At 25.6% G+C, this 21,546-nt stretch overlaps 1 protein-coding gene across 2 annotated transcripts; it reads right to left on the bottom strand.

The window, feature by feature from the left end:
• Positions 1–6,256: 6,256 nt before the first annotated feature.
• On the bottom strand, positions 6,257–12,529 carry LOC145838442 (monoglyceride lipase-like). Of its 2 annotated transcripts, none has more exons than XM_082946035.1 (2): positions 12,450–12,529; positions 6,257–7,733 (listed from the first exon to the last, which is right to left on the bottom strand). In XM_082946035.1, the coding sequence occupies exon 2, from the start codon at positions 7,697–7,699 to the stop codon at positions 6,833–6,835; it is 867 nt and encodes a 288-aa protein (XP_082802161.1). In that variant the 5' UTR covers positions 7,700–7,733; positions 12,450–12,529; the 3' UTR covers positions 6,257–6,832. The 2 variants fall into 2 exon arrangements, with proteins under 2 accessions (XP_082802161.1, XP_082802160.1); XM_082946034.1 differs by having other exon boundaries at positions 6,257–7,791; positions 12,450–12,523.
• Between the last annotated feature and the right edge of the window lie 9,017 nt (positions 12,530–21,546).

The raw sequence follows: 21,546 nt of genomic DNA, 5'->3' as shown, positions 1-21,546 counted from the left end.
ACTGTATTAAAAATGTCACTGCTGATAAAAAACGGCCAAATAGCAAAAATAAAAAAAAATTGCCTATTAAATAATACCTTTAAGAACTTAAGTACAAAGTTTCAATGTTGTCAGAAAAGTATAAGTATCGACTTGTTTTAAATTTAATGTATGAAGCTGTGTATAAACATTTTAACGTACAATGAAAAATCACTGTATTGAAAATGTCACTGCTGATAAAAAACGGCCAAATAGCAAAAATTGAAAAAAATTGCCTATTTAATAATACCTTTAAGAACTTAAATACAAAGTTTCAATGTTGTTAGAAAAGTATAAGTATCGATTTGTTTTAAATTTAATGTATGAAGCTGTGTATAATCAATTTAACGTACAATGAAAAATCACTGTAATTAAAATGTCACTGCTGATAAAAAACGGCCAAATAGCAAAAATTAAAAAAAATTGCCTATTAAATAATACCTTTAAGAACTTAAATACATAGTTTCAATGTTGTCAGAAAAGTATAAGTATCGACTTGTTTTAAATTTAATGTATGAAGCTGTGTATAATCAATTTAACGTACAATGAAAAATCACTGTATTAAAAATGTCACTGCTGATAAAAAACGGCAAAATAGCAAAAATTAAAAAAAATTGCCTATTAAATAATACTTTTAAGAACTTAAATACAAAGTTTTAATGTTGTCAGACAAGTATAAGTATCGACTTGTTTTAAATTTAATGTATGAAGCTGTGTATAATCAATTTAACGTACAATGAAAAATCACTGTAATAAAAATGTCACTGCTGATAAAAAACGGCCAAATAGCAAAAATTAAAAAAAATTGCCTATTAAATAATACCTTTAAGAACTTAAATACAAAGTTTCAATGTTGTTAGAAAAGTATAAGTATCGATTTGTTTTAAATTTAATGTATGAAGCTGTGTATAATCAATTTAACGTACAATGAAAAATCACTGTATTAAAAATGTCCCTGCTGATAAAAAACGGCCAAATAGCAAAAATTAAAAAAAATTGCCTATTAAATAATACCTTTAAGAACTTAAATACAAAGTTTCAATGTTGTCAGTCAAGTATAAGTATCGACTTGTTTTAAATTTAATGTATGAAGCTGTGTATAAACATTTTAACGTACAATGAAAAATCACTGTATTAAAAATGTCACTGCTGATAAAAAACGGCCAAATAGCAAAAATTGAAAAAAATTGCCTATTAAATAATACCTTTAAGAACTTAAATACAAAGTTTCAATGTTGTCAGAAAAGTATAAGTATCGATTTGTTTTAAATTTAATGTATGAAGCTGTGTATAATCAATTTAACGTACAATGAAAAATCACTGTAATAAAAATGTCACTGCTGATAAAAAACGGCCAAATAGCAAAAATTAAAAAAAATTGCCTATTAAATAATACCTTTAAGAACTTAAATACATAGTTTCAATGTTGTCAGAAAAGTATAAGTATCGACTTGTTTTAAATTTAATGTATGAAGCTGTGTATAATCAATTTAACGTACAATGAAAAATCACTGTAATAAAAATGTCACTGCTGATAAAAAACGGCCAAATAGCAAAAATTAAAAAAAATTGCCTATTAAATAATACCTTTAAGAACTTAAATACAAAGTTTCAATGTTGTTAGAAAAGTATAAGTATCGATTTGTTTTAAATTTAATGTATGAAGCTGTGTATAATCAATTTAACGTACAATGAAAAATCACTGTATTAAAAATGTCCCTGCTGATAAAAAACGGCCAAATAGCAAAAATTAAAAAAAATTGCCTATTAAATAATACCTTTAAGAACTTAAATACAAAGTTTCAATGTTGTCAGACAAGTATAAGTATCGACTTGTTTTTTACTTAGAATTGAATGTTTTGTGTTAGGTTTTATAGAATATCTAATTGTTATAATATCGAATATCACGAAAACTTCATGCTAGTAAATGACTTATAATTTTAGCTTGATATTGGTGCTTACCTAAAGTTAACCATAACCCAAAATATTGTTGATTGTGTCTTTGTAATTTTATGACTGTTGAACAACTTTTAGTTTTTGGGAATAATTAAATATTCTTTAAATATATTGATATAAATTTATTTACAAACTGTGAGGTAAAATATAAATCTATTACTTGTACATTATTACTCTAATTCTAAAACAGTATTATTTTGTGCTCAGTAAACTATTACACCTGCAATAAAAACTGGTGCATATTTAAAGGAAAAAAGTTCACGTAAAAACTGATGCATATTTAAAGGAAAAAAGTTCACGTTTGGCAAGACACCCGTTATTCAGTCCAATGCTTTAGTTGCAAGAGTTGTTTTTTTTTGTTGTTCACAAATTTTACAAGCCCGCTAATTGTAAGGATATTTAGTTATTTTTCAAAGTTTTTAAAGTTATAATGTATTATTAAGTAGCTTACATTTTTCAAACCCTAACATAAACTAGCCTAGTAACATTATGATTTTTCTAAATTGATAGCTTTAAACTATAAGTTTTTTCTTTTTTTTACATATAAATTCCAATTTAATTTCAAGTTAAACCTAATGTCATTTGGCATATTTATGTAAGTTTTTTTTTACATATTTTATTCAACTGATGATCTTGTTTAATTTAGTTCAAACGAGTGAAACATTGTTTATAATAAAAATTTAAATTTTAAAATGATATACTTAATATAAACTATTAGTTTATAATTATGACTCATTTAGTATATACTTACAATAATCTGTTTTATATTCGACTCTTTTTTTACAGATATCTCTTGAAGTTTGTTAATTCTCTTGACACAAAGAAACATATGTTAGTTTAATAAAAAATGAGTATTGTAGTAATTTGTTTTTATTAGTAATATAAAATATATAGTTTAAAAATTGACATGGTTCACAATGTTTTCTAGATAAATACTAAAAAAGGTAATATACCAGCCCTTATACCAGCTTTAATTGTATATAAAATCTAAATACTATTCTTAAATAAAAAGGAGCAAGTGGGGGTAATTTAATTATAACATACAAGTTCAGAAAACTCTTTTGATACTAATGTATAATGATTATAATGGTAATAGTTTTCCAATTTTTCACAATATTTGAAACTTCCTTAGGTTAGGGACGAAAAATGCAAAAAAAAAAGGCTATTTGCAAGAAACAAATATTATTATCAAACTATTGATAAAACTAACTATACGCAATTTTAAAACGTATTTATGAAGGTATAAAAAATAAACAATCTGTTTGAAAATATTCTTACAAATTGTTATTTTTCTGATTAATTATTTTACTGTAGTTTTTAAAACATGCCAACCTTTTATATATATAAATACTTTTTATTTAAAATGATTCGCGCTAACCAACATAAATTCCTCTGTAGACTAATTTCTATTTTAATTTGATATAAAGCTTTAAATGCGTTAGATTTTTGGCTTTCTGACCGACAACTTTCAATTTTTTTTATCTTTTCCATTTGCTTATCCACTGTGTTTAGGTAAGAAGAGTTGTCAGGCATAGATGTAAGTTTATCAGTCATTACTGTATAAGGACTATTTCTCGCTCAAATTTGTAAGTAATGAATAAATTTTTGATTCAGAATATAAAACTTATTTTTTATACATTTAGTTAAGTAGGATATCAAAACTAATTTAATGATAAAGTGTAAATTTAAACTTAGAAAATTAACAAAAACAAAATAAGCTAAAACATTGTAAAATTCCAATACTTAAGATAAAAAAAAATATTTTGGATATACTTAAAAATAGTTTAACAATTTCCAAATTTTTACCACAATCAGCTAAAAACTGTTAAGGTTTACTTACAGTTTACGTAGTTTTTGTTATTAATCTTGTTTAAGTATTTTGTATGCTAATTTTAAGGGTATTATGAATATACTAATTAAGTATATTTAGCAATGTAACTTACAAAATTAATCAAATTTTATTTTCGTTTGTTTTTAGTTCTACCATAGGTTCTAAAAAATTAGTCATTGTATTTTTTGTTGATACAATAATTTTTGTTGCACTCAGATTAATTGTAAACGTATTGAAATTTCGTAACTCTGGAATTTCATAAATTCTTGCACCCTTGGGGACGATTTTGGCTATCAGGGAGGACATGACAATTCACATTATGAAAACTGTAATTCTTATAAAAACAATTAAGGAGCCACATCTCCATAAACAATCCAAATTTAAAAATGCTCATGTAAGTTTATTTAATAAGATAATGTCGAAAAAAAAACAAAAACATAATGTTTCAAAATAACCATAGCTTGTTAAGCTTTGAAACTTCTTTTAGTCATACGTAAAAAATGAATTAAAGTTAATAAAAACTAATAACGCTCATGTAGGCCTAATTAAGAAAATTATGATAGTAATTTTTTTTTAATGTTTATTAATAAAGCAAACTAACAATAACTAAGAATTTCAACAGTCGTGTACTTATCATCAGGGTTGCCTCAGATCGAATTGAAAAAATTTCCTGACTTTTCTAAATCATTTTTTTTACAATTTAAAAATATTTAAACAAAGACTTGAAATTATGTAAAGTTTCCAATTTTACACTAATACAGCAGTTTTTTTGCTAGATTCAATCATCAAAATTCCATTGCATTATTTTTAGTAATGATAAATTTTTTTATTATAAGCATGTTTATATAAAATTTCCTGACTTTTTTCAAAAAACCCCATTTTTTTCTGTCTGTTGTCTGTTTTTTTTTTTGTTTTTCCTAACTTTTTAGTAACCCTGCAAAATGGAGCAATAACTAGTAAAGATACGAAATAGTAAATATCAAGCTAATGAACATATCAAGAAAGTGTATGCGATTATTAAGATGAGTTTTGGAAACCCTGCTCTACTCTAAGGGTGGGATGTAGAAAGTTTTTCTAGTAGTCGGGCCAGATTTGCCAAAAATATATTTTACTGGCTGGGCTACTTAAATAATTAATCTAGCAAAAACTATCTTAGCAGACCGTGTTATTAAAAAAACTTGTATTGAAAAATTAAAAAAATTCCTCTGCAAGCGAGATAGAAATGAAGCAGTTTGTAATTACCACTAATGTGTAGTAAAAAAAATATTTAAAGTACATTAAACAATAAATGTCATTGAAAATACGATATTGTTTGAATTCAAAGTTAAAATCACGGGCCAGATATTTCTATTTGTGCGCCGAATCTGACATACGGGTCGTACGATACCCGCCTCTAATTTACACTATACAAAAAACATACAATATAAAACAAGTAAAAACTAAAATCTTTTTATTAGTTTTTACATGAAAATTGTTTATACCAGTAAAAAACTAAATGATCTTGGTAAGTTATTGTTTCTATGTATTTTTTTTACTGTTAGACATAATGCTTGAAATTTATTCAGTTTTTGATTAGAATTATAAATTCTTTAATATATATTACTTGCATTCACTAAAAACTTTTTTCTCTTGAAAAAGTACGAAAACTTTGTTGCGCTTTTTATTTTAACTATTGTTTTATTGAAAACATTGCATGTCAATTTATTTTGTTAGTATAATAAAATGAAACGGTTTTTTAATAAACTAAAACTTTGGGCTCACTATTGCTTAATAAATATTCAAGTAAATAAACTTATTTTGAGAAAAAATATATAATAATAAAAGTTATTATCAAGTTAAAAGCTGTTTTAACATAATTGTTAGATTGCTAAAATAAAAATAATATTTTTAGAATAATTGAAATTTTTTTCTCACATTAGAAGAATAGCAGTAGTTTACAACTTTATACTATATTTCATATATAAACAAAAAACATTCTAGTATTTTTAAATTATGATTTCTTAAAAAAACTATTAAAAAATTGGTGTTATTATTTGACTTGTCACAACAAAGTTTGTAAACAAAGTAGTAAAAGAGTTAAAAATTTTTGGTTACCTAAATTAAAAATAAAAAATCAATAAAAACAAAAAATTGTGTGATTTTATAAACTTATACTACTGTAGCAATTTTATTACTTTATGATTAACTTAAAGTTGTTTTGCTTTGAAAATATTAAATACTTTAGTGTGTTGATTTATGAATAAAAAGCTTAAAATTTTAAGAATAAACTTAATCTGAGCATACTGAAAAATATAAAACAGTACTTCGCAAAATTTGCACATACACAATAATATTCATAAAAACTAATTTCTATAGAGGAAAAAAAATAATTAACGATTAAAATGTTCAATAAATATTTATGTTTTCTATCTTATCTAATTTTCTATACACTTATGATAATTTTAGGCCCTTTTTAGTTTTTGTATAACATTAAGAAAACAGTTAAGTATTACTACAAACATGTTGTATACAAAATTAAACTATTAAGTAAATTAGTGTACATATATTTTTATTCAGTGATCTTTTAAGCACAGTTTTAGAAATAAAGAACCACTAATTTCAAGTTTTACTATGTTGATTTGACCAGATACATCCATAAAAATATTTTCTAATAAAACTTAAGGTTGATAATACATAATAAACATAAGTAATTAGAGAAAGCGAAAAAAAATAAAAAATCATTTATAAATATCTAAATATACCCTGACTAAAAATTTGCAAGATTAAGACTCAAACCAGTATTAAGTTAATCTGATAATCCTTTTGTAATACTGATACAGTAAGGTTGTTGACTAATTTTAAATCATATTAGCTTAATAAAAAATTATTAAATTAGTTTCAAAAGTTAGCAATAAAATATACTTTAATAACTTTAAAAACTAAATTTAACTATGTCTTAAAATAACTTGAATTGATTATCCAGAAAATATTATTTAAAATAAAAATTACTTTGAAACATATTTTATACTTTTAAGCAATAATTAAAAATCATAATCTAATTTTCAACCAGTTAACTATGTTTTCTATAAATTGTTTTGGAGTATCATTAATTTCTAATAGTAGGCAGTGTTTTGCTTCATCAAATTCAATGAGAATTTTGTCATTGCTTGGAGATATCTCAATTAAACTTTTAGAACCAGAAATACTACAAACCTGATCTGAAGTTCCATGCATAATAAGAATAGAAGTTTTAGTTTTATCAAAACAAGACTGAGCCTTAACAGCCATCAGATATATTTGATATGCGCATCTCAAACGAACGGGCCCAGAATAAATTAAAGGATCATTTAAATACTTTTTTAGTTTAGCTTGATCTCTTGAAGCTAAACTATGATCAGGATATGACACAGGTATCCTAGGAAGAATATTGCTGGCATATTTCAACAAAGAAGTAGTCAAAGGTGTAAATTTAGAGTTTGGAACCAGCATTGGCGAAGATAAAATTATACCTTTGAATAATTTAGGCATCTTGTTGTGAAGAATAACTGCTAGACTACCTCCCATAGAGTTTCCAAATAAATACATTGGAAGTTCTGAATGATCTGAAGCTATGAGTTTTGCATGTTGATATGCATCAGCAACAAGTTGGTTGTAGTCAACAATATCACCAAAGTTTCCTGGATTTTCACCAAAAGAAAAGTGATCATGGGAAAACACCAGCAACCCTAATTTGCTTAACTGCTTTGCAAGAGAGTCAAAAACCATTGAATGTTCACCGTATCCATGCAATAACATTAAAAGCCCTTTTACTTCATTTGGGTACCAGTATTTACAAAATATTGGGTTGTTAGATGAATTTATAAAATATTCCACGTTTTTAAAACTTTTACCACTTCTAGTCATAATTTTATCCATTAGTATTTCTTCTTTTGGCTTCCCAGAAAAAATTCTAGTCGAATATACTAAGTTTATCTTATATAACCTCAGATTGTAGAGAAATTTCATCACTATAACAAAGTTTTATTGTACAAGATTATATTTAAACTTAGTATACTTACAGTAAAACAACAATAAAAGTTATATAGAAAAAAAAACTTTAAGCAATATTTAAGTTTTGAAACCTGAAAATGCTAAACTTCATTAACAAACTTTATTGTATGTTGAAAAAAAGTAATCAATTTGTGTTTACTGTGTTAAAACAATTAAACTATTTCTTGGGAGTTTTTATTTTTATTTTAAAAGTTTATCTCAACTTTTTTGTAACATTAATTTTTTATTAACTTATTAAAATTAATGATAAGTTATAACATCTTTTTACAAAACTTTAATTAGAAGTTTTTTTAAGTGAATCTAAATAAGGTTCTTAAAATATATCTTTATTTTAAGCTTCGTACCACTTAAAATATAGATAAATAACTGTAGGTGTTGCTGACTGTAGGTTAGAGCAAGGGGTAGGCGACATTGAAAAAATTTTAAGTAATTTAATATAATTTTGTTTTCAAATAAAAAAACTACTTTAAAATTTCATACAATCTATCAGCTAAGTTCTTTTAGTCCTAAATACTACTAAAAAATATGTCATTTAAACACAGTAAAATCATTTATTTTTTGACCTTCCAACCCCTTGTATGCTACTATCTCTTTCTATAAAAAATAATAACTATACTAGATAAAGAAAAAAACATTTTGAAAGTAACATTACATTTTATCACTCTTTATGTCTAAAACATTTTTTTTTGTTATTTCATTTATATATTAATAAACAAAAAAAAAAAAAAAAACTAATTTGATATTGACCATTTTTAAAACCACTGTCTGTTCATGTTCAAGTTGTATTCAAATGGCAACTGTTTTATTTAGAGTTTTTTCCAGGTTTTCTGATTAACTTTCAGGTTGTCAAAAATACAAGCTTTCTTGTTTCTTTTAAGTAAAAAGTTTAATTTATGTTAAAAATGTATTTAAACTGCAGAAAAAATACTGTAATGCTACTTTAAATTTGTTTTATTTTAAACATAAAATCAAATGATGGTTCCAAAATCTTTAAGCTTATTGCATACTTTAGTTCAAATCGATTTCGGACAACAGTCCTTCTTCAGTGAACTTTAAACTAACAGAAATAAATATATAGATATATAAAAGAAATAGATAATAGAAAACTTATAAAACCAATAATTTTACAACAACCGATTTTTATAGGATAGTTTTACTAAGAATAATTTTTGTTTCAGAATAGTTTTTAATCGTTTGTTTATTTGATAAAATTTTCACTTTAAAATCAATATATAAGGAAAAATTATTTGCTGTTAAAATAATTAAATTAAATTCTTTATTTAATTTTTGTATTAGGTTTTGCTTCAAAATAGTTATTTTTATTCATTGATAACACTATTTCTTTATGATAAGAAGTTTGTAAGATACAGTTTTTTATTAATATAGGTGTTTGTACTTACTTTAAGTTTTGTTCGGGAAAAGTTTTTATTGTTATTCAACCGATAGCAGTAACTATTTATTAACAATAACTTACATCAAACAGTTCCTTACTAAGATAATTTTTAATTTAAAGTTTATATCGGTAAAGTGTTTGTTTTTGTATTCATTTCATTTGGATTTACTTTTACATACAAAATTATCATTATAATGTAAAAAATCTGCTAGCTTTTCAAAATTTGGTTTTATACACAGTTTTGAATTACTACGTCACAGTATGTTTTTTCATTTTTATTTAATAAGTTGCATGAATGTCTTTTATTTCTGTTAGTTTAAAGTTCACTGAAGAAGGACTGTTGTCCGAAATCGATTTGAATTAAAGTATGCAATAAACTTGTAGATTTTTTAAACCATTGTTTGATTTTTTGTAACTATTGATGCAGGGAAAAAGTCACAAGTAAAAACAACTGACTGTGTCCTGGACCTATTTGAGATCTATATATAAATCTTGTTTTATTTTAAACGAAATGTATTTATATAATGTAATTTATTTGTGTCTTTTTATCTAACCTAAAACTGTTTATTTTTCTGAATTTCTTCTAGACTTTGTAAACTTATTACTGAAGTTTAAAATACAATTATTTTGGTAAATTTTTAATATATTAAAATTAAGTTAAAAAACAGTCTTCAATAGTATAAAAATGTTGTGAAAATACTATAAAGCTACTTTAAATGTGTTTTTCAATGAAAAAAAAAGAACTAAGTTTATTTTATCTTTATGATAGGTTTTTCCGTAGCTTATCAAAATTTTGTTACTTAAAATGTCAAAATAGTTAAAATTTCCAGATTTTAAAGATTTTTTAGTGATTGTTGGTCATAATTCAAAATTTTTTCTAGGATCCATATTTTTACATGCTTAATTGTTCAAAAAATTTTGTCTGTTAATTATTTTGTTTAATACTCCATCTCTACTACTACATCCAACTAATAAGTTTTTTTTTTAAGTACCAAATTCCAAGAATCGTAATTACCTTAGATCAAGGGCCAGCAGGTCAATAAAGGAAAGTTTTTTATGTGCTTTAAAAACATATTTAAAGATAACATTTTTGAACAAAAAATATTTAGGTGAAAGAGTATCCTTTAAAGATAACACTAAAACTTAATTTTTGTTTGTTGAGAAAATTAATGTATTAAACTAGTTAAAAAACTAAAATTTAATGAGTCCCCCGGGCTGCAGTTTGCTGACCCCTGTCTTAGAACGAGCATAAAGTTAATTTTATAGGCAAATTTATAAATTAAAAAAAAAAACATAAAACTTTAATGTCAATTATTTTCCTTATCTTAAAAGCTATCTAAAATTTTTTTTTTTATTTCAGAGAACGCACCTTTGTCTTTAATTTAAAAAAAAAAACTTGGTTTGGGGTTTGAATTATTTCATGGGGTCCCTCAAAAAATAAAGGTATTTTTTTTTTTTTTCATTTATATGGTATTACAACCAAAAATAAATATTTTTTTATTTTATTTTTTATTTTTTTCCCTTAGTTTGCATGTTATTTAAACTCCTAAATGTTTATTTTATAAATAATATTAATATCTTTTACGATTTGGCCCTAAAGCAAAATGATGTATATTACACTATCATTTGCCTTGGCCATTTCCTAGATAAAAAAATGATATAAGGAAAAAAAAAATAATAAGAAAGTGAATTACAACAACTTTAATTTAACTAAAATAATTAAAATTTAAAATAATTTTATTTTATGGGGTCCCTCCAAAAATAAAGGTTTTTTTTTTTTTTCATTTATATGGTAATACAACCAAAAATAAATATTTTTGGTTGTAATACCATAAATTTGAAAAAAAAAATCTTTACTTTTTGAGAGACCCCATGAAATAATTCAAACCCCAAACCAAGTTTTTTTTTTTTAATTAAAGACAAAGGTGCGTTCTCTAAAATAAAAATTTTTTAGATAGCTTTTAAGATAAGAAAAATAATTGACATTAAAGTTTTATGTTTTTTTTTTAATTTATAAATTTGCCTATAAAATTAACTTTATGCTCGTTGTCTTAGATGATGTTGCACCATGTCGCAGATGATGTCGATTTAAGCTGAAATTACATTTATATTCAATTAATTTAGACTTTTAAAAGTTATTATCATAATTTTAGAATGTGCATTTAACAAAATAAATATATCAAGGTACGCAACAATTTTTTTTTTACTACTAGGTTCAAAATAAAGCACACACTTATTCATGGTTGCCACTCAAAAAGCTGAGAAGAATTTCCTGACTTTTTCCTGACTTTTTACCAAAGTTTTCCTGACTTTTCTAAATCAAACTCTTAAATTAGACTTATTCTAAAATCAGGGTTCGTGCGCGAATTTTTTTTCATTTAGCCTGACTGGGACCTATTTAGCCTGAAATTTTTTAAAGTAGGGAAAATCCTCTTTAGAAGTCATTAGGTATTGGGGGTCTTAATTAGTACTATTGTAGTCTCCGAATTCAACCAGCTTTATCTCAAAAATATTTTGAGCATTAAAAATCTGCAAAAAGCAACTCATAGCTTAGTTACAACTCAATAAAATAAGACTAAATTGTGAAAAAGGTGATTGACCCCCCCCCCCCCCTATGCCCTTAACATAACAAATTCAGTGATAAATTTAAAAATAAGTGTTATATTTAATCTATTAATAGTGTAAAAATTTATTATATATTACTTAACACAATTGTTCAATTTGATTAAGCACTAAATAAAAATATTATAACCAAAAGATTTATTATAAAACAACGTGCATTGTCGTATTTTATTAAAATTTAAAATGAAACGCTTACACGAGTATAAAAATTCAACAAACAGCTAAGTTGTTGAACTAAACTGTAATGTATAAACTGTATTTTTTAGTCAAAAAAATAATGAAGATTCTTAAAATTTTCTTAGAGATTCAACAAAAGGTTTTAAGCATTTATTTTTACAAATACTGACTGATTTTGTCTTTACTAACTAAATCATTATTTAGAAATAAATTCACATCTTAATTTTTTGAACTGAAGCATTTGAACTGAAAAAAACTGGGAAGAAAAAAATTTTAAATAAAAAAACTGATTTAGCCTGACGTTTTTCAACTTTTTTCAAAAAAACTGATTTAGCCTGACTTAGCCTGATTTAGCCTGACGCGCACGAACCCTGTAAAATACATAATCTAACACTTAAAACTATATAAAACTTCCAATCTAACTTTAATACAGGTTGAAAACAATAGTTTTTTGCTTAATTCTATCATCAAACTTCCAGTACACCACTTAAACCATCTGTGTATGATTTGATGTTTGTAATAAACAGCTCTATCAGTAAAATTCTTATATTTTTACCTTATAAACACAGCTTGTCTGAAAAACGAAACAATTTTTTAGCAAATCCTAGCATAAATGTATCTAGATAAACAAACGACATATAAGGAACTTTTACAATTAAAACCTTGAATTAATAACGAACTTTCACAACTAAAATCTTAAAACAATAACAAGTTTTTACAGTTGAAACCTTAAAACAATAAAGAACACAATTTTTTAGAATTTCCTAGTATAAATGTATCTAAATGAACGAAACGACATATAAGGAACTTTTACAATTAAAACCTTAAATTAATAAGGAACTTTCACAACTCAAACCTTAAAACAATAACGAACTTTTACAGTTAAAACATAAAAACAATAAAAAATTAATCAAATACTGTTTTTTTAAATTTATGTACTAAAATTTATTTTCTCCGTTTTTTTATTAGCACTTCAACCTCTTCATCTAATGAAGTCATGGTTTCCTTCATCTGGTCTGCATTCCGCTTCATTTTCTTGGCAGTTAAAATCATTTCCCTCATTTTATTTAAATCACTCTCATCTGCTGCCGCTACACTTGTTGAAGAGAATCTTTTCTCTAAATCAAGCCACAACTTGTGGGCTTCATTTCTTTTTTTTTGGCACTCATTTATTTTTACCTCCAATTTTGCTGCCTCTGATTCCTCCTCATCTTCCATTTTTCACGCCTTTGTTCTTTTAAAAATGCTTGATATCTGATAAAAAAAATCTATATTAAAAGTATACTTAAACGAATTCTAATTATAAAATATTACTCTAACACCAAAACACAACACTCTAAAATATACAACATACCTTGATCTTGCGGTGGCTACCGACATCTGCATATCTTTTGAGACGTTTACTTGATATAGTTCTAGTTTGTAAGCATACATGTAGTGTTTAATTCTTCTTCTTGATATAATACTTTCTTCTTTCATGTTTTCTTCAAGCAGAGCTTTATTAATGCTAAACCCTCGTTCAACCTACGCCTGTCCATTGTGCAAAACAAACAATGATTGCAGTAGTTTTCCGAGAGAAGATTTGGTACAAACTCCCAATGTTTCAAAGTAAAACTGATCCAAACGATCTTGACTTCACTTGAAACTTTTAAACTTTAATACATTAATTGGGCAATTTATCAAAGTTCTAAAAATGATCGATGCTTTCATCACCTTCAGTGTTGGAGCACATTTTTTGTTTCGTTAAGGTGTGGACAATACTGACAAAACGCTTAACCAGAACTGTGACTCCTAATTTGTCTAGGTTATGAGGATTTAGGGATGACACATCTTTAATAAATGTAGTTCCAATAGCCATTCTGCTTCAGAGACTTTCAACGGCTTTTTTAATAAATACTCTACATTCTTTATTAAAATTTAAGATCTTTTGTTCCTCAACTAGGTCTTTTTTCCTTAAATTTGAAAGCAAATTGGTTGCTGCACAACCAAGATCAAGGGCAGGTTTCAGGAAAGCTTGATCATTTAATTCAATCTTGAATAACTTGGGAAGGCTGAGGTTCGAAACTACCCCGTCTTTCATAAAGATACATAGCAGTTTAATTACCAAGCACGAAATGTCCTCATGCATAAAAGCAACAACAGGCTGGGTACTCTGGTATAGAGTTAAAAAAGGTTGCATGAGAGATGCTACATAACTAAAGAAATGTATCTTTACTAAGATAAGATAATCAGCCACTGCATCCCTTACGACTCGGTAACATCTGCTGTCAGGACATTTACTCTTTGGACCTAACTGCCAAACTTGAAATTTTTTTTAATGTTTGGCCAAATTTCGATTGCATGATCAGCCACTATCTTATCGCAAGCCAACGAGTTTTACAAAACGAAAAAGGAAAAAGTTTGCTACCGGTTATTGACTTGTAGTCCGTTCTCCGTCCTCCAGCTTTTTTAAAATGTTTATAAAGACTTTTAAAAACGTCATCCAGCTTCCAGTTGGTAGCGTCAGCTCCAAGCTCAAAAGCTCTATGAGCAATGTGGAGACTGCAGCTACCAATGTTTATAAGCTCACTCAGGTCCTTTTCTTTCCTATAATTCCTTATTTTTCTATACATGGACCAATTTGAATTTGGTCCGTCCATTCTTATCTGGGCCAGTTTTGATTCATCTAAAGGCTGTAAAGCTGAAAGAAGGCTTTCTTTGAGGTCCTCAGCGGTGGTATGACCCAAAAACTTTGTAGTTAAGTATTGTGAAACCACTCTGTTGTTAAACATGTATCGAACCACAATATCCATTTGGGTCTTATTGATAATGTCATTGTAGCTTTCATCAAAAGATACACTGTACCACCTGGATTTTTTAATTGCTTCCAGCAATATGTTTTCAAAATATGGTCCGAGGCCAAAATTTATCATGTATGATAATTTTGTTCGGGCCATCTGACATGACTGTGCTATTGCACTGTCAGGAAACATCTTTTTGTTCAGCTCCGCCAGTTTGTTACACAAACTGCCTGAGTAATTGTGCTTGACAGTGTGTAATACCCATAAAATTTCAGCGGTTGTGGTTTGTGACTTACTTACCAAACCTATTGATGGGCTTACACCACTGCTCTCACAACTTGTTACTCTGCCGCTGCTCTCACAACTTACACAACTGGAGCTTGATCCAGCATTGTAGAAAAATGATTGGATTCGATGAGCTCCTGGTCTTTTATTTTTATGTCCAGCTCCATTCATATGTACAGTGAGTGCTTTTCTTCCCATATTTGACAGTGACAGAGTACATGAACACCACTTGCATTTAAAATTCTTTTTATCATCATCATCTTTAATGAGCCATTCAGAAAAATCTTTTTCAGAAAGCCAAGAATTCTTGAAATATGTAAACTTTGGCATAATTAAAATATAAAAAAACAATTAAATACTGATCTGAAAAAAATAACAATGGTTAGTCTGAGTTTAAAAACCCAATACATAAAGTAATAGTTTTCTGTACAAATAATTATAATCTAACACCTTAATACGAAAAATAAATTTACTCTCTATCAGTAATAAGCTATTTATTTAACTAAAAAAGTAAACTTTAGTCAGATTTAGCATATAAGTTGTACAATAAATCTAGTAATAAAAATTTAGCTTATAAGTTAAAAATATCTAGTAGTAAAAAGTATTTACTTAAAACATGTTTTACTTATATAAATTGTTCACTTAGTTTAATAAAATACTACCCAAACTATTTAATGTAAAATCCTTAAATAAAAAATAAAAAAGAATATACTTAAGTGACTGTAAAAAAAGACATAAAAAAGTAAACTATATATCTGTTGTATAAAATATTTCCTCTTATCATTTAGTATAAAATTTGTAACAAATAAATATACTCTTATTTACTTTAAAAACTTGAGTTACTCTACTAAAAATACAAATAATAAGTAAATTTAATCTTGGCATATACCTCTTTTACAACTTATTTAATAAATTTAAACAAATTTGAAAAAATTATAAAGAGGTAAAGTATACACATTAACTTGTTACATCAAATACTAAACTAACTGCTTAGTTATAAAGAACTCAATTGTTTACTTGAACAAAAAACTCTTTGATTCTAAAATTATGCTAGATAAACTTTTGTGTATATATCACAGTTTCACTATGGAAGTGTCCTTGCTACAGATCATAAGTACTAAAAAGCTTATAAAATCTGCTTGTTCAAGTAGGGTACTTGTTCAATATGTTATTAGAAGATTTTTGCAGTATTATAAAGGATATTTTACTAATTTATACCAGCTGAAGGCATTGGAAATAAAACTAAATATTTTTGTAAATTTTTAGGAAAATTTTGGAATTTTTTTCTGACTTTAAAGGACTTTTAATTAACTTTTACCACTTAAAGGCTTTGGAAAACAAGGAATTTCGTAAATTTAAACAGACAAAATCTGACTTTTTTATTTTTATTTTATCAAATTTCCTGACTTTTCCTGACTTTTTTCAAAACCCCCCATTTTTTCCTGACTTTTCCTGACTTTTGTAATTTTTTTTAATTTTTCCTGACTTTTCCTGACCGAGTGGCAACCCTGCTTATTTATTATATTTAGTGGTGTTTTAATAACTTTATTAAAATTAAATAACTACAACTATTTACAGATCAAGATGAAGACAAGCTTTTTAGAGCAAAGATATAATACTATAACTTCTGGTGACATTTCAACCACGCTTGACATTTTATCTTCATGCAAAAATTTATTGTAACATAAATAGAAATTCTCACTATGAAAGTTTGTACTTAATTCAAGCTAAAGTAATAATGAAAAAAAAAATCTAAAAACTTAAATAACATATTATTATTTACATAAAATGTACTTATCTAACACGTAAGTAAATAAACTAAAAAAAATAAAACAAACAAACTTTCTTAATAAAACAACTTTTGAATGAATTTAAAAAAAGATCACTAACTAATATCATGAACTATACAAGTTAAGTTAAATTTTTTCAAACCTTTACAAAAAATATCAAAAAACACTTGTATTATGACATTAGCTGCAATAAAAAAATATCACCACATAATTAGTTTATCTATATTTAGTTGAATAATATGCATTGAAAAAGTCAACTTGAAAAGAAGTTGAACCTGACAAATAATTTAAAAATATATTGCATTTAAATTTATTTATTCTTTGGTAATAGTTGACTAAGACTTTATCCGTTTTTAATATGATAAATATTTTTTTTAGAAAAACTAAGATATGTAAATAAATTACCTATCAACAAAGTAATGTTAAATTAAGATTAAAAAAAAATAAATATGGCAGATAAATATCAGGGTTCGTGCGCGAAATTTTTTTCATTTAGCCTGACTGAGAACAATTAAGCCTGAAATTTTTTCAAAGTAAGGAAAATCCCCTTTAGAAGTCAATTTAGGTATTGGTAACTACTTGATTACTACTATTGTAGTCTCTGACTTCAACCAGCTTTATCTCAAAATTATTTTGAGCATTAAAAATCTGCAAAAAGCAACTCATAGCTTAGTTACCACTCAATAAAATAAGACTAAATTGTAAAAAAGGTGATTTAACCCCCCTATACCCCGTGCATTGCCGTGTTTTATTAAAATTTAAAATAAAACGCTTACACGAGTATAAGTATTAAAATAAGCAAACATGTTTATTATATTATTTTGACTAATACTTAAAATTGAAACACAATTATATATACTAAACTCTAAATAAATACAGTGATTGTTGACGTCGTATCGGATTTAAAAAGCTTTCACTTAAATAAAAAAAACCCTTAATGTTTTGTTCTTGTAAAGAAAAATTAATTGTACCTAAAATTTGTACTCCCACAAAACTTAGTACTTATATCTTAAAGCTTAGTTTTATTGTTGTGAATGTCTCTAATAACTTTAAACAAACAGTAAAACAAATGAATAAACTGCTTAGAGTTTTAATCTAAAAAGTATTTGGTATAATGCCTTTAAATTAGAAATTAAAACAGTTCAACTAACTAAGCTCTGAAAAACAAAGCTGACGTAAACAAATTCAAACAAACAGCTAAGTTGTTGAACTAAACTGTAATGTTTAAACTGTATTTTTTTATGAAGTTTCATAATTATGACGTATATAATCTACTCAAAATAAAATAATGAAGATTCTTAAACTTTTTTACAGATTCAACAAAAAGTCTTAAGCATTTATATTTACAAATACTGACTAATTTTGTCTTTAATAACTAAATCTTTGTTTAGAAATATATTCACATTTCAATTTGATCTTAAAAAGATTTCTCTTTTTTGTTAATCAAAAATTTTCAAGCATTTGAACTGAGAAAAACTGAGATTCTCAAAACTTGAAATAAAAAAACTGATTTAGCCTGACGCGCACGAACCCTGAAATATTAAAGTGATGAATTTTTTTTACTAATTTTAGTTTTATTTAAAAGCAAACACTAACGGGAAGGATTACAACTCTTAATAAAATTAGATACTTTCATATACTTGTAGAGATAATAAAACAGGATAATCAAAAACTTTTGTTAAATAAAGCACATATATTGTGCGCGCAAAAACGTATAGGGATAAAAAACAATTTAATCTTTATTTTTTGTTTTAATAAGCATAAATATTGCGTCTGTTTGTAGACATGGAATAACAAGTAATCAAAAACTTTAATCAAATTACGCTTTAGTTTTAAAGGAAAACTGACTATTTTAGATTCATTTAAGCAAGTAAACTTTTTTGATGTTCTTAATCAAATTATTATAGGCAAAATAATCACGTGTTGATTTTGTTTTTTAATCCCAGCTTGAATCATAATACAAGCGTGTTTTGTTATAAATTCCTTATTGTTCTTTTTAACATGTTATTTCTTTTCACAATTAAATCGGTAGAATTATAAAACGCATTAATTCATGTATTTAGTACACTTTTTATAAAAATTTAACTTAATTTATATAGTTTATAATATTAGTTGGTGTTCCTTTTTAAATTCATTAATAAAACGGTTTATTAAGTAAGTAAGTTTGTTTGTTTTAGTTTGTTTACTTATGTGTTAGATAATAATGCATCAAATAATAAGACATATGCAATTATAGTTACCCAAGTTACGAACTTGTTTTGTTTTAACTTTATTTTAAAACAAACACAACCTTTCATAGTAAGAATTTAATGCATACCTTACGCGGGTGACTACTTCTAAAAGTTCGTAGCTTATCAATGTATTTATTTTGTTAAAAGTACTATATAAAATTTTAGTTTAGTTAGACCTGAAATTTAATAAATATGAATATAACTTCAGTTTGATATTGGTGCAACATGATCCTGGTTAAATATATTGTTAAATATTTTAGTTTATAACAAATAGACTTAATTCTTATTATGTATTTATACACCTTGTTTAAAACAAAGTATCTAAGATTAAACATCTTTGACTGAAAACATTGATATTTAGCCTAAAATTATGGTTAAAAAAGACATAAATACAATATAATTTCAGCTTGATATTGGTGCGACATTGTCCTAGGTAATTACTTACTTTCAAGGTTGTTATTTTTAAAAATTTAAAATTCCAGGCTATTCCAGTAAAAAACTACCCTGTTTAATTCAAATTTCAACTTTTTTAACTGATAAGCTGTTAATGAAGCTAGGTAACATATACTAAACTTTATAAAAATAAGTTTTGTACACTATTTACTTAACTTTTTCAAATTCAGAACTCTTATTGATTTATTATAAAAGCATAATTTTAATAACTGATTATGTTTTAGGAATGAAGACATGACAACAACTATACTAAATACACTAAACAAAATATTTTGAGGCTCATAAATTTGGTCAACATGCGATCACTGCATGTGCCCAAAATACATGTGTGTGGAATACAATGATCTTTATTTCAGTTTAACTCAATCTGCTTTTATCATAAGGGTGAGCATACTGCCACTACAAAATAATAAAATCCATATTTGCTAATACTCAGTTGTGAACTTCATTGTTTTGTAAGGGTAGCCCGCACAGCCTCAGTAAAATCAAATTGTTCAAAACATATAAATTGTACACGCAAGCTTATATTAAACACTCATAACATTAAAGAGTTTTTTGGTAAAAAAAACACCAGTCTCAAACTCTACCCCTTGCAACAATAAATTTTTTCTGGGGGTATTGGAATTATAAAGAGTAATGGAATTTAAAACACAAAAATTATCAAAAATTATGGGTAATTTCCTAGGATGATTTCGCACCAATACAAAGCGAAAATATTTTACACTTTCTAATTTTACATTCTGATAAGACAAGTACAGAGTTGAAAAGCTCTATATCTAAACTATACCTTAATCATTGAGACTTTAAGGTGAATAAAATGAATTTTTGATTAAAAAAAGCTACCGATCAAGGGTAAGGGTTAGGGGTAACTGTGATAGTTAAGATAAAAATAACTAATATAAATTATTTTACAAAACAAAACTGAAAGGTAAATTAATTAAAAATCAAAACAAACTACCAATCGAGAATAAGGGTTAGGGTAGCAGTGATAGTAAAATAATAAACTAATAAAAAATATTATAAAAATAAAAAAAAATAAAAATAAAAGCTACCAATCAGGAGTAAAGGTTAATGGTAACAGTGAAAAAAAAAACTATTAAACAAAAGTTTATTGTCCAAATTTGTGATTGAGATCTTAATTGGCTAAGATTTTTTCTGGCTAAGATTCAAAAAAAGACTGAAAACGTTCTGCTTGATTAACTTCATCGCGGCTAATGTTGGCTAAAGTAAAAACTGGCTAATGTTGGCTAAAGTAAAACTTGGCTAAGATTTTTTTCTGGCTAAGATTCAAAAAAATTAATAAAAAGCTAAAGTAACAATAAAAAGGCTTACAAACTGATGAAAAAATAAAAGCAAAAAACATAAATAAAAAAACTCAGTTTTAACTAATTTAAAACTCGAACTAAAAAAATTAAATCATAACAATTTAAAAAAAATCTAAACAAAAAAACTTAAGTTTTTAAACCTTATTAAATATAAATACTGTTGATGGTTATTATTTATTAAACTAAAAAAAGCTTTGAGAAAAGTCATATCACTATTGACGATTTTAAAAATAGTAATAATAAAAGTAAAGTATTTTACGAAGTACCTTTTATACATTAAATATCTATTATTAAAACTTCGCGAGTAATTGTTTTAAGAACCTTGTATATTAGGCAATCGAGTCATACACTATTGATGAATTTGAAAATAGTATTAAAAAAAGTAAAGTACTTTACAAAGTACCTCTTATACACGAAAAATCTAATATTAAAACTTCGCGATATCTGTAAAAGTATATGTTTTAGAGCATAAAACTGTTCTTGCATGTAGAGTTTAAAAAGTAAGAACTTTATACAAATTACTATTTTAAGATAATAAAGTTTTTTTTTCTAAAATTTAATAGGTTAATTATATCAAAGTAAAAATAATAAAAATAATTTGTTTCCATACGCCATTTTTTATAAATTAAGCTATATATATTTGTATCCTTTGTTTG

Source organism: Thalia democratica, chromosome 6 (assembly GCF_965202585.1).
Source record: "Thalia democratica chromosome 6, ktThaDemo2.hap1.1, whole genome shotgun sequence".
NCBI lineage: Eukaryota > Metazoa > Chordata > Thaliacea > Salpida > Salpidae > Thalia > Thalia democratica.
Note: the sequence above shows the minus strand (reverse complement) of the source record. Positions and strands in the feature narration are given on the sequence as shown.